The sequence below is a fragment of the Semicossyphus pulcher genome, unplaced genomic scaffold (genome assembly GCF_022749685.1).
Source record: "Semicossyphus pulcher isolate SPU_LCO1_2020_fin unplaced genomic scaffold, fSemPul1.0.p SCAF_17, whole genome shotgun sequence".
NCBI classification, from domain to species: Eukaryota; Metazoa; Chordata; class Actinopteri; order Labriformes; family Labridae; genus Semicossyphus; species Semicossyphus pulcher.
This window is the reverse complement of record NW_027211681.1, coordinates 15,244,873-15,256,888: the sequence shown is the minus strand read 5'-3', so window position 1 is coordinate 15,256,888 and position 12,016 is coordinate 15,244,873. Positions and strand designations below refer to the sequence as shown.

The 12,016-nt window shown below is 39.0% G+C and overlaps 1 protein-coding gene across 1 annotated transcript; it reads left to right on the top strand.

Moving 5' to 3' along the window:
* The first annotated feature begins 7,579 nt into the window (after nucleotides 1–7,579).
* cdkn2a/b (cyclin-dependent kinase inhibitor 2A/B (p15, inhibits CDK4)) lies at nucleotides 7,580–10,413 on the top strand. The gene is made up of 2 exons (XM_069666085.1): nucleotides 7,580–7,964; nucleotides 9,233–10,413. Exons 1-2 carry the CDS (start codon nucleotides 7,836–7,838, stop codon nucleotides 9,494–9,496), a joined length of 393 nt encoding a protein of 130 aa, XP_069522186.1. The 5' UTR covers nucleotides 7,580–7,835; the 3' UTR covers nucleotides 9,497–10,413.
* The last annotated feature ends 1,603 nt before the right edge of the window (nucleotides 10,414–12,016 follow it).

Below are 12,016 nucleotides of genomic sequence, written 5' to 3'. Positions count from 1 at the left end.
AGTATTAATTAAAGTCAGTATAAGACTTTATTTTTAAGAGAACAAAACAGGAAGCCATTTCAAAAGCTGCCCTAAAAGCTACCTTTAACTTTCGTAAACACGATAATGACAGGCCAATTTCTCCTAAGAAGTGAAAACACTTTATTCCAGCCAACCATCAGTGACATGAAGACCTCTCGTGTCGTGCCATCGTCTTACCAAACCAGTGAGAACATGTTAAATTGAAGACGTGAAACCACTTCAGATACCATGAGAGAGTATGATTCAGCATTTACAAGAAGCCAGATAACATTTCCATACTGCTTGACATTTCATGTCTAAATAAACACTTCACTTGAAGCAGGAGGAAGCGTTTTTAAATATCACAATAACTGCACAAACCTCCAGCGGATATTAAATGTGTCACTGTCATTTACACTCAGCACACGCTGGATGCTTTAACTGATTTGCTGTAAAGTGCGCAAGCATTGCTCCAAATTGTCTTGTGACAGAGACTCTAATGCATAGGATGAATCTCCTATTTTCAGTTGTAATGTTTCACAAACACTTAATAGCATATTGTGGGAACATAACCAGATTTATATGAAGACATTTGCTCAGAATGAGCCCGGTCTGCTTACAGAGTGATTCGCCAAGAGGCCCTTTGAATGAGACACACGCTGTGGTGTGACGATTAAATATATAAAGGAGATTGCTCGTGCTTGTGTTTGTATTTTAAATAACATTGTATTGAGCTTGAGCCCTCTCTGTTGCAGCATCCTGTAGAACTTCCTCACTTATGCCAAACAATAACATCAAATCAGATGGTACGAGTTTCAAAGAGCAAAGGTCAAACTGGACTTTTCAGACTTTTCTACATGTTTATACTACGACAACTATTACATCATTTATAACATTTCCTTCTGTTAGGCATGGCGTCAATAGCTTCTCTATTTTTCGAGACGAGCAAGATGAGTAAAGAAGAAAGAATGTCAGACTCACTACATATTACAGCAGAATGAATGGACTAATTATGTGGGTATTAAAAAGTAAACTCCACTGTAAAACAAACCCTCCCTCTCTGTCCGGGAGTTTAAGCCCTGCACATGGAAAGTGTTCTGCCAGGACGACTTCAAAGTGAAAAATACAGACACAACACAGGCTTTATCAGCATTTATACAGCATACTGAATTGTGTGTGTTTAACCGTTCAGTTTGTGATGTGCCTTTGATGTGATATGAGGTCTGCAAATAGCAGAGGCAGGGCTGGTTCGAAGCGTGGGTCATATCAGGATACATGAGTCAAATCAAACCATAACAGAGAGCTTCAGTGAAATGTTGTGCAATGTTAGAGGTGCTTAGAAATTACAGTTGGAGGTGTCAGATTACGTGACCAAACAAATATCATCTGGTTGATGCAGAAAATAGAACAATGCGAAAGGAAGGAGTATGCAGCGCGTAGCCTCGACTCATCACGGCGTGGAGAAATACCACATGTTGTGTTGGATTGCTTAGCAGAAATGAAAAGGCTATCTATAGACGGGTGACTCTGCACACTGTGTCACCTTAGGGCCTGTGTCCACTAACGCCGCTTTTTGCACTAGCAGCGCCAGTGACTTCAATTTCAGAGCGCTTCTCACCGGCGCTTACTGTTAGTAGTTTATGAAAGTTGACTGGCTGCACTTTCGCTTCCCTCGGTTAGTTATAGTTTGTTATAAAATTGCTCTATATGCTTTATATTTGCTTTTATTCAAGGAAATTTTACAAAGAAAACATAGAAACAATGGAAAGAAAATCGTGTCCTGGCGTTAGCAGCAGCTTTAGACCTGGAAATTAAAAAATGGAAGGATTAGCTTCTCCTCCGCCGTTGTTGTTGTTGACAAAGTTGATATTGGAAGTCCTACCCCTTGTTGATTTTGAGGGAGAAGTGACATTGACGAGCTCGGCAGTGTTCGAAAAGATTAACTATTTTTAACTGAGAGTGCTGTGAGCGCAACGACAAACAACAGCAGACGCTGAGGGCATTTTTGCGCTGAGGCCGCTGAGAGCTGAAAACGCTGAACTGCATTGATTTTGTGTAGAAAATAGGAGCTGCCAGCGCAAAACCGCTGTTAGTGGACACAGGCCCTCATACCATTGTGTGTAAAACAATGTTTCTATAATGCTGCTCAGAAGAAGCTGAAATAGAATATTTCAAGTATACTATTTTACTAACTGACTATACAATTTTAACAAAAACATTTGCAAATAAAAAATGTCCCATCTTTCTGTATGCACAAGTCAACTCTGTGATGTGGAATTGACAGACAGAGAGTAGAAGGCAAGCAAGAAAAAAGCCTGAATGTTTAATTTGGTATTAGAACAATAACTTTATTTGTATTTGTATCTGTAAAGTGCCAAGTGTTTAAGCAATCAAAGGGGCGGACAATGAAACCATTTAAAAGAAGTCATAAACGGGGGATTTCAAATGAACAGTCAGCAGGAGGTGATTTCATTCCCCAGGAATCAGGTATTCCCCTTCTCGCTGTCAGGACAGCGGTTAATTGGAATGTGCAGCTATGTTAGCCTGCAAAGCAAAGCTCAGTAAAGGGTGAGGTGTGATTAATATGAAAGAAAATTAAAAGTGAGCCACTTAATCTGGGTAAAATTCCATTCATTCATCCCATGAAGCCACATAGTGCAAAAAATGCAGAGCAACCGGACAAAAGAATGTAAGTGAGAGGAGGTTCTGTGAGAAACATGGTGTAACTCAGACAGATTACAACGATGCCCACATCACTATTGACCACTTTTCTCCAAACTGAGCTGCTAAATTTAGCAATAAAGAGGAGGACTCTCCTCTGAAAGCATTTTTCTGACCAGAAGAGCGTTCCAAATGCACTGATGTAATGAAGTCAAGCCCTTCAAAGACAAACCGCCGACTCAGACATGTTTGATGATGGCCTTGGTTGTTATTGAAAGCCGGCTTTAATTGTCCCTTACAAAGTCCCTTTTTTCACTACATAGAATTGTGATCTGTTTACTCTTCCATACTTTAAACAGAACATAAAAGGCATAAGCCATAACGTCTGTAATCGTTCACAGTGCCCTTTTCTCACACCAGACACTCATATAAAAGCACACATAGACACACATGCGCGCGCACCCAGGGGACTTCCAGACCAACACACCTCCACCCACACTCATACTCGATCGGCCTGCAGTCCAATGAGAGAAATACACATTCCACACAGATTTACTGAGAATTAACCCCATTGACAAACACAAACACACTCCATTACTGCTGACTTTATTGTACTACTGACACAACTCCCCTCGAGCTGCTACTACTGTGACTACTAGTGACACAGCTGCCGATGAGGGGAAGTCATGTGATGATAAAAAATATTTCCACTTCGCACTCCTGCTCCTTTACATCATTTCAGAGAAAAACATATTTTGATTAAGTCTATTTGACTTTATTATGGTTATTATTATTTACTGTCATTCGGTGTTTAGTATACCCAGCATATACAGACATACTGTATGTACAGGTGTTAAAGAGAGCTCCAAATTGCCCAGCAACAACATCTGACAGAGGCCATTCTGCTGCAAAATGAGCACTAAATTACAACAAAATATTCTTATATTAGGCTATTTTTTTAAAAAGGAAGGCACAACTCTTATTTGAGTATTTCTTCATAGTAGTACGACTACTCAGACTTAATCTGCTTCCTGCCTCCACCACTGGAGAAACGACATAAAACAGGGCCTTTAAGAGTTCAGAATCTGTTGTAAAAACCAGGTGTTACTTTACACCTACGCAGGGGTTAACTGACTGAAAAGACGACATTCAAATTCATATTGTGCTGGGTTCCTTGTGTGGTTGCAGTATGCATCACCCTGAAAGCAGCGTCACTCAACATTACTCACGTACAGAATGAAATCAGGGACTGCTCAGCTGGCCAGAAACCTGCTGAATAAACAATACTTGCGTTTAATCACTATGCTTTATGTCCCAACTCTCCTAGAGCTGCAACTAATGTAACTATGAGTCAACTCGCTGCTGATGAGCAGGGAAGTCATGTGAACATCAGAGCCCTTGTACTATAAGTATTTCCATGTAATACGTCTGCTGCTCACGACACTGAAGAGGAACATTTTGACTTCCTATATTAGGCAGTAAACGACTCTAATTTTAGAATGAAATGTGTAAAGAAATTACAGGAAGATAATCCTGCCTACATAGACATGCTGTTATATGCAGTAATGAACATGTTATAATAAAATAATATATAATAACATGACTCAAAATGTAATTTGTTAAATAATTCTGATGCAACTTTTGGAATGCAGAAGTTTTACTTGCATGAGTGTAATTATTCTTGTGGTATGACAAGAAGAAGAAGTGCTTCCACCACTGAAATACATAAAAAAATAGGCCCTCGAGGGCCGTGGTTCTCAACTCGTCTGGCCTCAGGACCCACCACCATCTCCTTAATTGCGACCCAAATTTCTGAAATTTTTTAACCACTCAAATTTATTTAATGCAAAATGGTGCAGTTTGGACCTGAGACAGATCAAAACATCACCGTATGTCAACATTGCAAAAAAAAGGCTAGCTTAGCAAAATAACCAGCAATTCAAATCACTTAACAGTCTTTTTTCAAACTCAAAAGTGCTTAATATATGCAACTACTGTAGGGCTCATCAAGAATGTAACTGTAGCTTGGATTACCCAATCAGTGATAGAAAAAATGTCCTTCAAAATAAAAGTGCAGCATCAACTTTTTTTTTAAGCACACGCTGAAAGCAGCTCCACGACCCACTTTTGGGTCCCGACCCACCAGCTGAGAACCACAGCTTTAGGGGATTAACGTCTTTTAATACTAGGTTGCTACTTTGAACAACATGGTTGTTGTTTTTTGTTAGCACACTACAGTGGCTCTAGAATCCTTTACGCGTGTACCAGATTCAGATTCAAATTCTGTTGTCCTAATTACATTGAGTAAATAAAGCTTTCAAACAACTTAATATAACTTGAAATATTCAGTTTTACTGTGTGTGCTCACAGTATGTGTCACAGTGAAAACAGCATCGCTCAACATTATTCATAATGAATGAAATCAGGAACTACTCAGCTGCCCAGAGACATGCTGAATAAACATTTTATATTTAATCACTACCAGAGTTTAATCATAAGGCGTATCTCATGTGTCAGGCTTGGAAAGAGAGTTGCAAAATCATGTCTATTCCTGAGGAAGTAGAGGTGGAAGAGTGCGTGAGCGTGTTGTGCATTTGGTGCCAGTGCACTTCATACTGGATTCACAAAAATAAAGAAATATGTGGTCGCCTCACATTAAACACGCCACCACATTACACTACTGCACACGTCAACATGCTTTATGGTCCAACTGTCTGGGAGCAGCGAGTCAACTCGCCACTGGTGAGCCAGGAAGTCAAACGATCAATAATCATTTGTGTAATTTCTTACACACCAACTTCTAATCAATACTTCTGCTGATCGCCACATTAAAGAGGAAAACAGGACACTTTTTATACTCGGTGTATTTGGGGGTTCATTTTTATAACTTGGTATATAGAATTAACTCTCACAAGCATGTGTATGTTAAAATGAGCTGCATTCTTCTACATTAGCATGCTATTTATGTAGTAATTAATCAGTTATAATAAACCAATAACATATTATAACATATAATAACTCTTATGAGAGGATTTCTTTATTGTGGTATGACTATTATAATCTGCTTACTGCTTCCACCACACAAAATAGGGCCGTTAAGAGATTAGGGAGGAGGGGGGGTGCTGGCTAAAGCACTTGTGTGACAAATTTCAGATACACATTATTTGACCTACTTACATGGAGAAAATAAAACTTTGAACCAGTTCATGCAACTTGAAACGTTCAGTCTTAATTTGTGTGGTTACAGTACGTCTCATCCTGAAAGCAGCGTCGCTCTGCCTGACACCTGACAGCAGCAAAACCTACACGCATGAGGTCACTTCCCTTTTAAGCATACCAGAGACACAGTTTACTCGACTTTGCTGCTCTAAGCCCAGCATCATCCGCAATAAGCCTGACGGCAAACATGATGTTTTACTCATACACAGACAATCTTTAATGCATCTAGGGTTAACAATCAGTCCATCCCCCCTCACCTAACACAACACACACTATTCACTGATCAATTATAGGTCACATTCCAAGCAGAGGTCCTGCACGTTGCATATTTGTGGTTTGTGGTTGTTTTTCCTCCATCACGGCCAGGTGTAGGTTATATAAATCGCATTCAAATGAAAACAACTCATTTACAGCAGTCATTCAGCAGGGTTAACAATAGAGGAGCATCACAGTACAGTTTCATGACATACTAAAAGCTTCCATTATGAAGACACACATTTTAATACTTGTGCTCACGTGTTTTTAAGGCTTTAACAAATAAAGAAACCACAATAGCTGCTGTTTCTCCCAGCGTGGAGACACACCAGCATTCCAATCATTTTGTGAAAGGCCTCTATTCAGACGATGCATTTTGTCCACGACTCAGCTAACATACCTCTGCTTTCATAAACAGCACCCTGTTAAAAGTCTATTTTAGTCGGCTCAGCAAAACTGGACCCAATTTATTTTCGCTCTGTCATGCCCTCTGGAATTTGATTTGCTGTTTTGCATATCAGGTATTTTAAAGCAGACACCGAGTCAGGATTACCATGATAACCTCCCCTCAGTCTGGGAACTTGGGGCTATTTTACAGAAGCGTCTTATCCAAGTGTTAAAATCAGGTAGGATGACTCTAAAATAGGATATTTTCATAATACGGTATTACAGAAGCAAAGCCAGACTATATCAGAATCTATATCTGGAAGGACTCAATGCTCAATTCAACATAGCTTACCATTTAGCAACCAATACTACTTTAGTCATCTCACAGAGCTTAACAACTATGTAGCTGTTTTGTTTTTTTCTTTTTCTTCTTTTTTTATTAAAATGAACTGGAAAATAGTTTAGATTTAATAAAGTTTAAAGACAGTTTAGCAGTTATCAAAAAATTGTGGGTCTTTATTCCAGATTTGGGGAGGTTAGGGGGATTAATACACTTTCATGGAGCTCTAAATAAAAACTGACATTTCCTTTTTTCAAAGGACTTAAAAAACTTCTTGCAAATATCAGATCAATTTTCCAATGAATTCAAAGACATTTCCTACATGTGACTTTTAACATTTTTAACTTTAATTAAATTTATATAGCCATGTACTATTCCTCAATGTTTATTTATTTGATGGTTGTTTTTGCATTTACTATATCTACCTTTGCATCAGTAGAAATAGTTTAGTCTTTAATATATATTTCGCTGTGTTAAATACATGAAATGAGAAAGCTGATGACATACAAACAATGCAGCTTTTGTAGCAATTTAAAAAACAACAACGAGCCAAAGAACAGTTTGAAACTTGTCACATTTGTCCAGCCAGAACGGTTCGCATCATGTCGAATGGAGAAAGAGGAGGAACTGGAGATATGCGCATGCGCACAATCGCTATCGCACCACTGCAGCAACGGTGACGTCACTGATTTAAACCAAGGCAAGCCCGGACACAGACCAACCAATTTGCAGACTAGGCAATGTAACGTTCACCGCTCCGACCCAGACAACCGGCGGGCCGGACACACTGACGAACCGCGGACGGTGAAGGATCCACCGCCACACATCCGCACAACGCCGTGATTATTCGACACACGCTCCGCGGCTGTTATTTTTTGCTGTTCTTGTTCCTCGAATAGGCATCATCCTCATCACCGGGCTACCTGTCAGAGCAATCTGTCACGTAGGTTGTTATCGCTGCAGATTGCGGGACATGACAATGACCCTCGAAGATGAACTGACAGCAGCAGCAGCGAAAGGAAACACGGCCGCTGTGGAGGATCTCCTGCGGAGAGGAGCTCCAGTTAACGGGCTCAACCGTTTCGGACGAAGCGCTCTGCAGGTGAGTGACCAGATCTGGCCCCAAGAGGCCCATTTTCACACTTTAATGTCTTTCATGAACTCAGTTAACACAATGGACACATTGAAATGTCAACAAATATTGCCCAAAGAGCTAGACATTTTAAATATTTTATCTATGAAGGCTACTGAAAAAGCAACGCGTCTTAAAGTGACGCGCAGTCCGTGGCCGTGAGTGTGTGCGAGGACCAAACTTGTTTTAATTCAGGAAAACAACGCGCAGCTTTCCTTTAGATGATTTAGAAGCAAGATAATTGCTCATCAAGCTGAATGAAACGAAACATAAGTTTGTATGAAGCCTTTAGACGCATGCACCAGTTACAACAGACTTGAATGTTGTTGATTTTCGCTCCGCTCTCTCTGTAGATCTTCAGGGTTAGAACAATATATTTAGAGCCTGTACACATGTGAGGAACAGCCGAGTGAAGTAAAAGCTACTGTTATGGTGGCAAATATTCGTTAAGGCGCCCTCAGGTCCTCACAACTGCGTCATATGTGGATGTGGATTACAACAACAATTGAGCAGAATTAAAATAAGAAAAGCCTCCACCGACAAATTACTATAGCGCGTGATCTTTCATATTAAATATTTTTTCATATTACATCTTGTTTTATTCTCAACGTGCAGACTATAGGCCTTTGTGACACAGCTTGCAGTGGTCCAGCTAATGCTAAGGCCAAAAACACAATTATCCTGTTGTCTTAAATCCGTTTCATGGAACATGATTTGTTGTTAAGACAAAAGAAAACGAAACCAAACCTGCCAGGAGGTGTGTAAAAGGCTGCTGCCAAAACATTAAGGACGGCATTTAATTTTACCGTGGCAAGGTATGTTAGATATGTGAACGCCTCTAGTGACTCATCATTCTTCTATGACCACTAAAAAAAACAAAGTGTAGATAAAGTGATGGAAGCGTGTGTGACATCAAGTAACCCTGCAGGATATAGCCCCTTTACATTATTATCCCGAGCGTCAGTTCACCGAGCTGAAAATAATATAGGTCTTGTAATGTGATTTGCCACATATTATTTCTAAATAAGTGAAAAGCCTTTGATAAAATACATGGTTGAAAATGGAGTATTTTTCTGCTCGATGTATTTATAGGCTATTTAAATTACACTTTACTCTGGTTCTTAATGCTCTTATTTTGAAATTCAAAGTTTCATATAAAATGCCACAAACAGTATGTTTTTTTATGGTTGTAATAACACTGCAGAATGATTGTAACTCACGGCCATCTTGTCATGAAGGTGATGATGATGGGCAGCACGCCGGTGGCTCGGGTGTTACTGATGCACGGAGCGGATCCCAACGTGGCGGACTGCAGCACCGGGCACACTCCGCTGCACGACGCGGCCAGGACGGGCTTCCTGGACACTGTGCGGCTGCTGGTGGAATTCAAGGCAAACCCGCAAGCCCGGGACCAGGCAAACTGTCGGCCTGTAGATTTGGCCAGAGGACACGGCCATACAGACGTGGTTGTTTTTCTGGAGTCTCTGCGCAAGGCTCCGTGACGCTGAGGTATTGAATCCCCTGCTGAATGTGGACTCAGGGCTGTGAGGAACGAGGCCTGAAGAGGCCTGCAGACTTGATTATGCATACAGACTGTTTTGCTGTAAAATGCTGTATTTATTTTTTATTTTTTAGCTGAATATGAACCTTTATTTTATTGTAAACGAAATAGGGGCTGTCTATAGGCGCAAGGTCGCTGTTAGGAAAATACAATTTGTTGCGGTTTTCACTTCCGCTGTATGATTCCAAATTTTCCGATAAGCTTGTAAGGAATTACTATAGTTTACTATAGTATCTGTACAGTATTTTTTTATTTTTTTAATGGAATTCGTGTTGGTTTCATAATGAGATATCCGTAAAGACTATCCATGTCAAATACTTCGCAATAGCCATCAAAAATGTTTTGCACATGTGAACGTTAATGTCCAACGGAAGCACTTTTTTTTCTCAGTGTTGTCTTTATACTGCAGGGGCTCGAAGTCTCACTTCCTGTTTGTACAACTGATTTTCAGACCTGAGGTAAAGTAATTTATTAAAATGTAAGATTAAGCGTTTTTAGAAATGCAGTTGTGCTTCACATAGGTTGACTGCCTAAAAGATGAAATACTGATTGGTACCAGATAATAAAAGTAAAAAAGAAAAAAAATCTACCAGTGTTTGTTTATTTGAATTCAGTTGGGAGTTTAAAATTGTTTGAAGAACAAGTATTGCCTGAAGGAGTGAATATATTAAACCAAACAGGTTTCTTAGGAATACTGACTAAACCAAAGATACAGAACAAAAGTTTTTCCAAACACTGAATAGTAAATGTTATTCCGTACAGGCCTATGATGTTACTCTACTGGCCTCACACATGTCAATAAGATCAAGGCTGGTGCAATCATTTATTCTCTGAAACTTTGAGGCATTTTTTCAGTAAACAAAGGACTAAAATGTGCACATATATAATTTCAATGTTAGAATTTATAGGCCACATTTTAAGAAGTTAATAGATTTTTTTTTTTTTTTTTTTTTTTACAGCTCAACTAAAATAGTTTTTGAGTGTGTGTGTGTGTGTGTGTGTGTGTGTGAGTGTGTGAGTGTGTGTGTGTGATAAACAAAATAAATTTTCTTGCAGTACAAAGACGTAGAAACAGAAATAGGGAAAAAAATGCTATAAATACACAAATAAGATTTGTTAATAGGTTTTGCGTTTATATTTTGTCGAGGTAAAAATGATCCTTAGTACCTCACATTCTTTGAAAAAGCAAAATATTTGGAAAAGCCCCCAAAACCAGTTTCATCTAATTTTAAATGAAGTCTCACATCCATGCATGAGTTCAGTGTTCATCCTCGTAGGCCTGATACTTAAATATTAACATGGCAAACCATTGTTATCTCAACTATAAGTTATGGTTAACATATGTCAAAGTGGAGGTTGAAATCATTTATAAAATGTATTTCTTAGATTCAAGCTAGGAGATTCAAAATTGTGGAATTCCAATTTAGGAGGATTATTAATTATTATATTTACACTCTACAGCTTTAAGCACAGAGGAATGAGTGTGTGCCACCCAGCATTTCTCTGCATGTGGTCTGAGCATGTGCAAAGAATAAACATATTAAGATACATACCAACAACTTTAAAGCATGACCTCAATTCTCCATTGTTTTTATTAGGATATTTATGCTGCATTGTGCATTCATAATGAGACAAGGCAACAAAGCACAAAACCAAGGGACAGAATATGTTCAGCAGTGTGATGAGGTTCAGTTGCAGCAAACGTGTTTGTGATCGATGGGCCGTCACTGCTACAAATTATTAATTTCATCGGTAAATTATTAAGTGTGATTAGAACGTTTTTCAAAAGTACTGAATACTGTCAACAAGCTGACTTTATAACAGCTGGTAAACAGTTTGTATGTACTGTGAAGATCATGTACAAGTAAAAGGTTGTCAGGATTTTTTCTTCCATTAAACATATCAAACCCACATGGAGAGCAAATAGAAATGATAGTATTTTGCAAAGTTAAAAAATGTTGAATGGTACATTTCCAGTATTAGTAAGACTTCTTATATTAACTATACAGTAGTTTTGACCAGTATTATAAAGACAATCACCTACTAAAATATCAGTTGTAACTAAGGCATTAAGTATTCATGTGCAAACCTGCAAAGTACTTTATTGAACACTGCTTGAACAGCGATAAAGACACCGCTGGAGCACAGGCAACAAATGTGTGCATTTGAAACACTTAGAACCACAAATGTAAATATCTCGAAAAATATATTGTTTAATCTAAAAAAGACTTAAAATCGTCTTTGAAATGTTTTGTACCATAACCCGCGGTGGGATTGACAGAAAACAGTGGTAACAGTTCCAGAGAAGAGAGCAAGCTGTGAGTCAGAATGAAGAAGGAGGGTGGCATGTGTATTTTTGATACACAAGGAAAACACTGAAACTCGGGATGAAGACAGAGTACAATCATTTCTGATGTGAGGCACTTCCTTGTAGTTCTCTGATGAGGCAGAGTTCAGACTA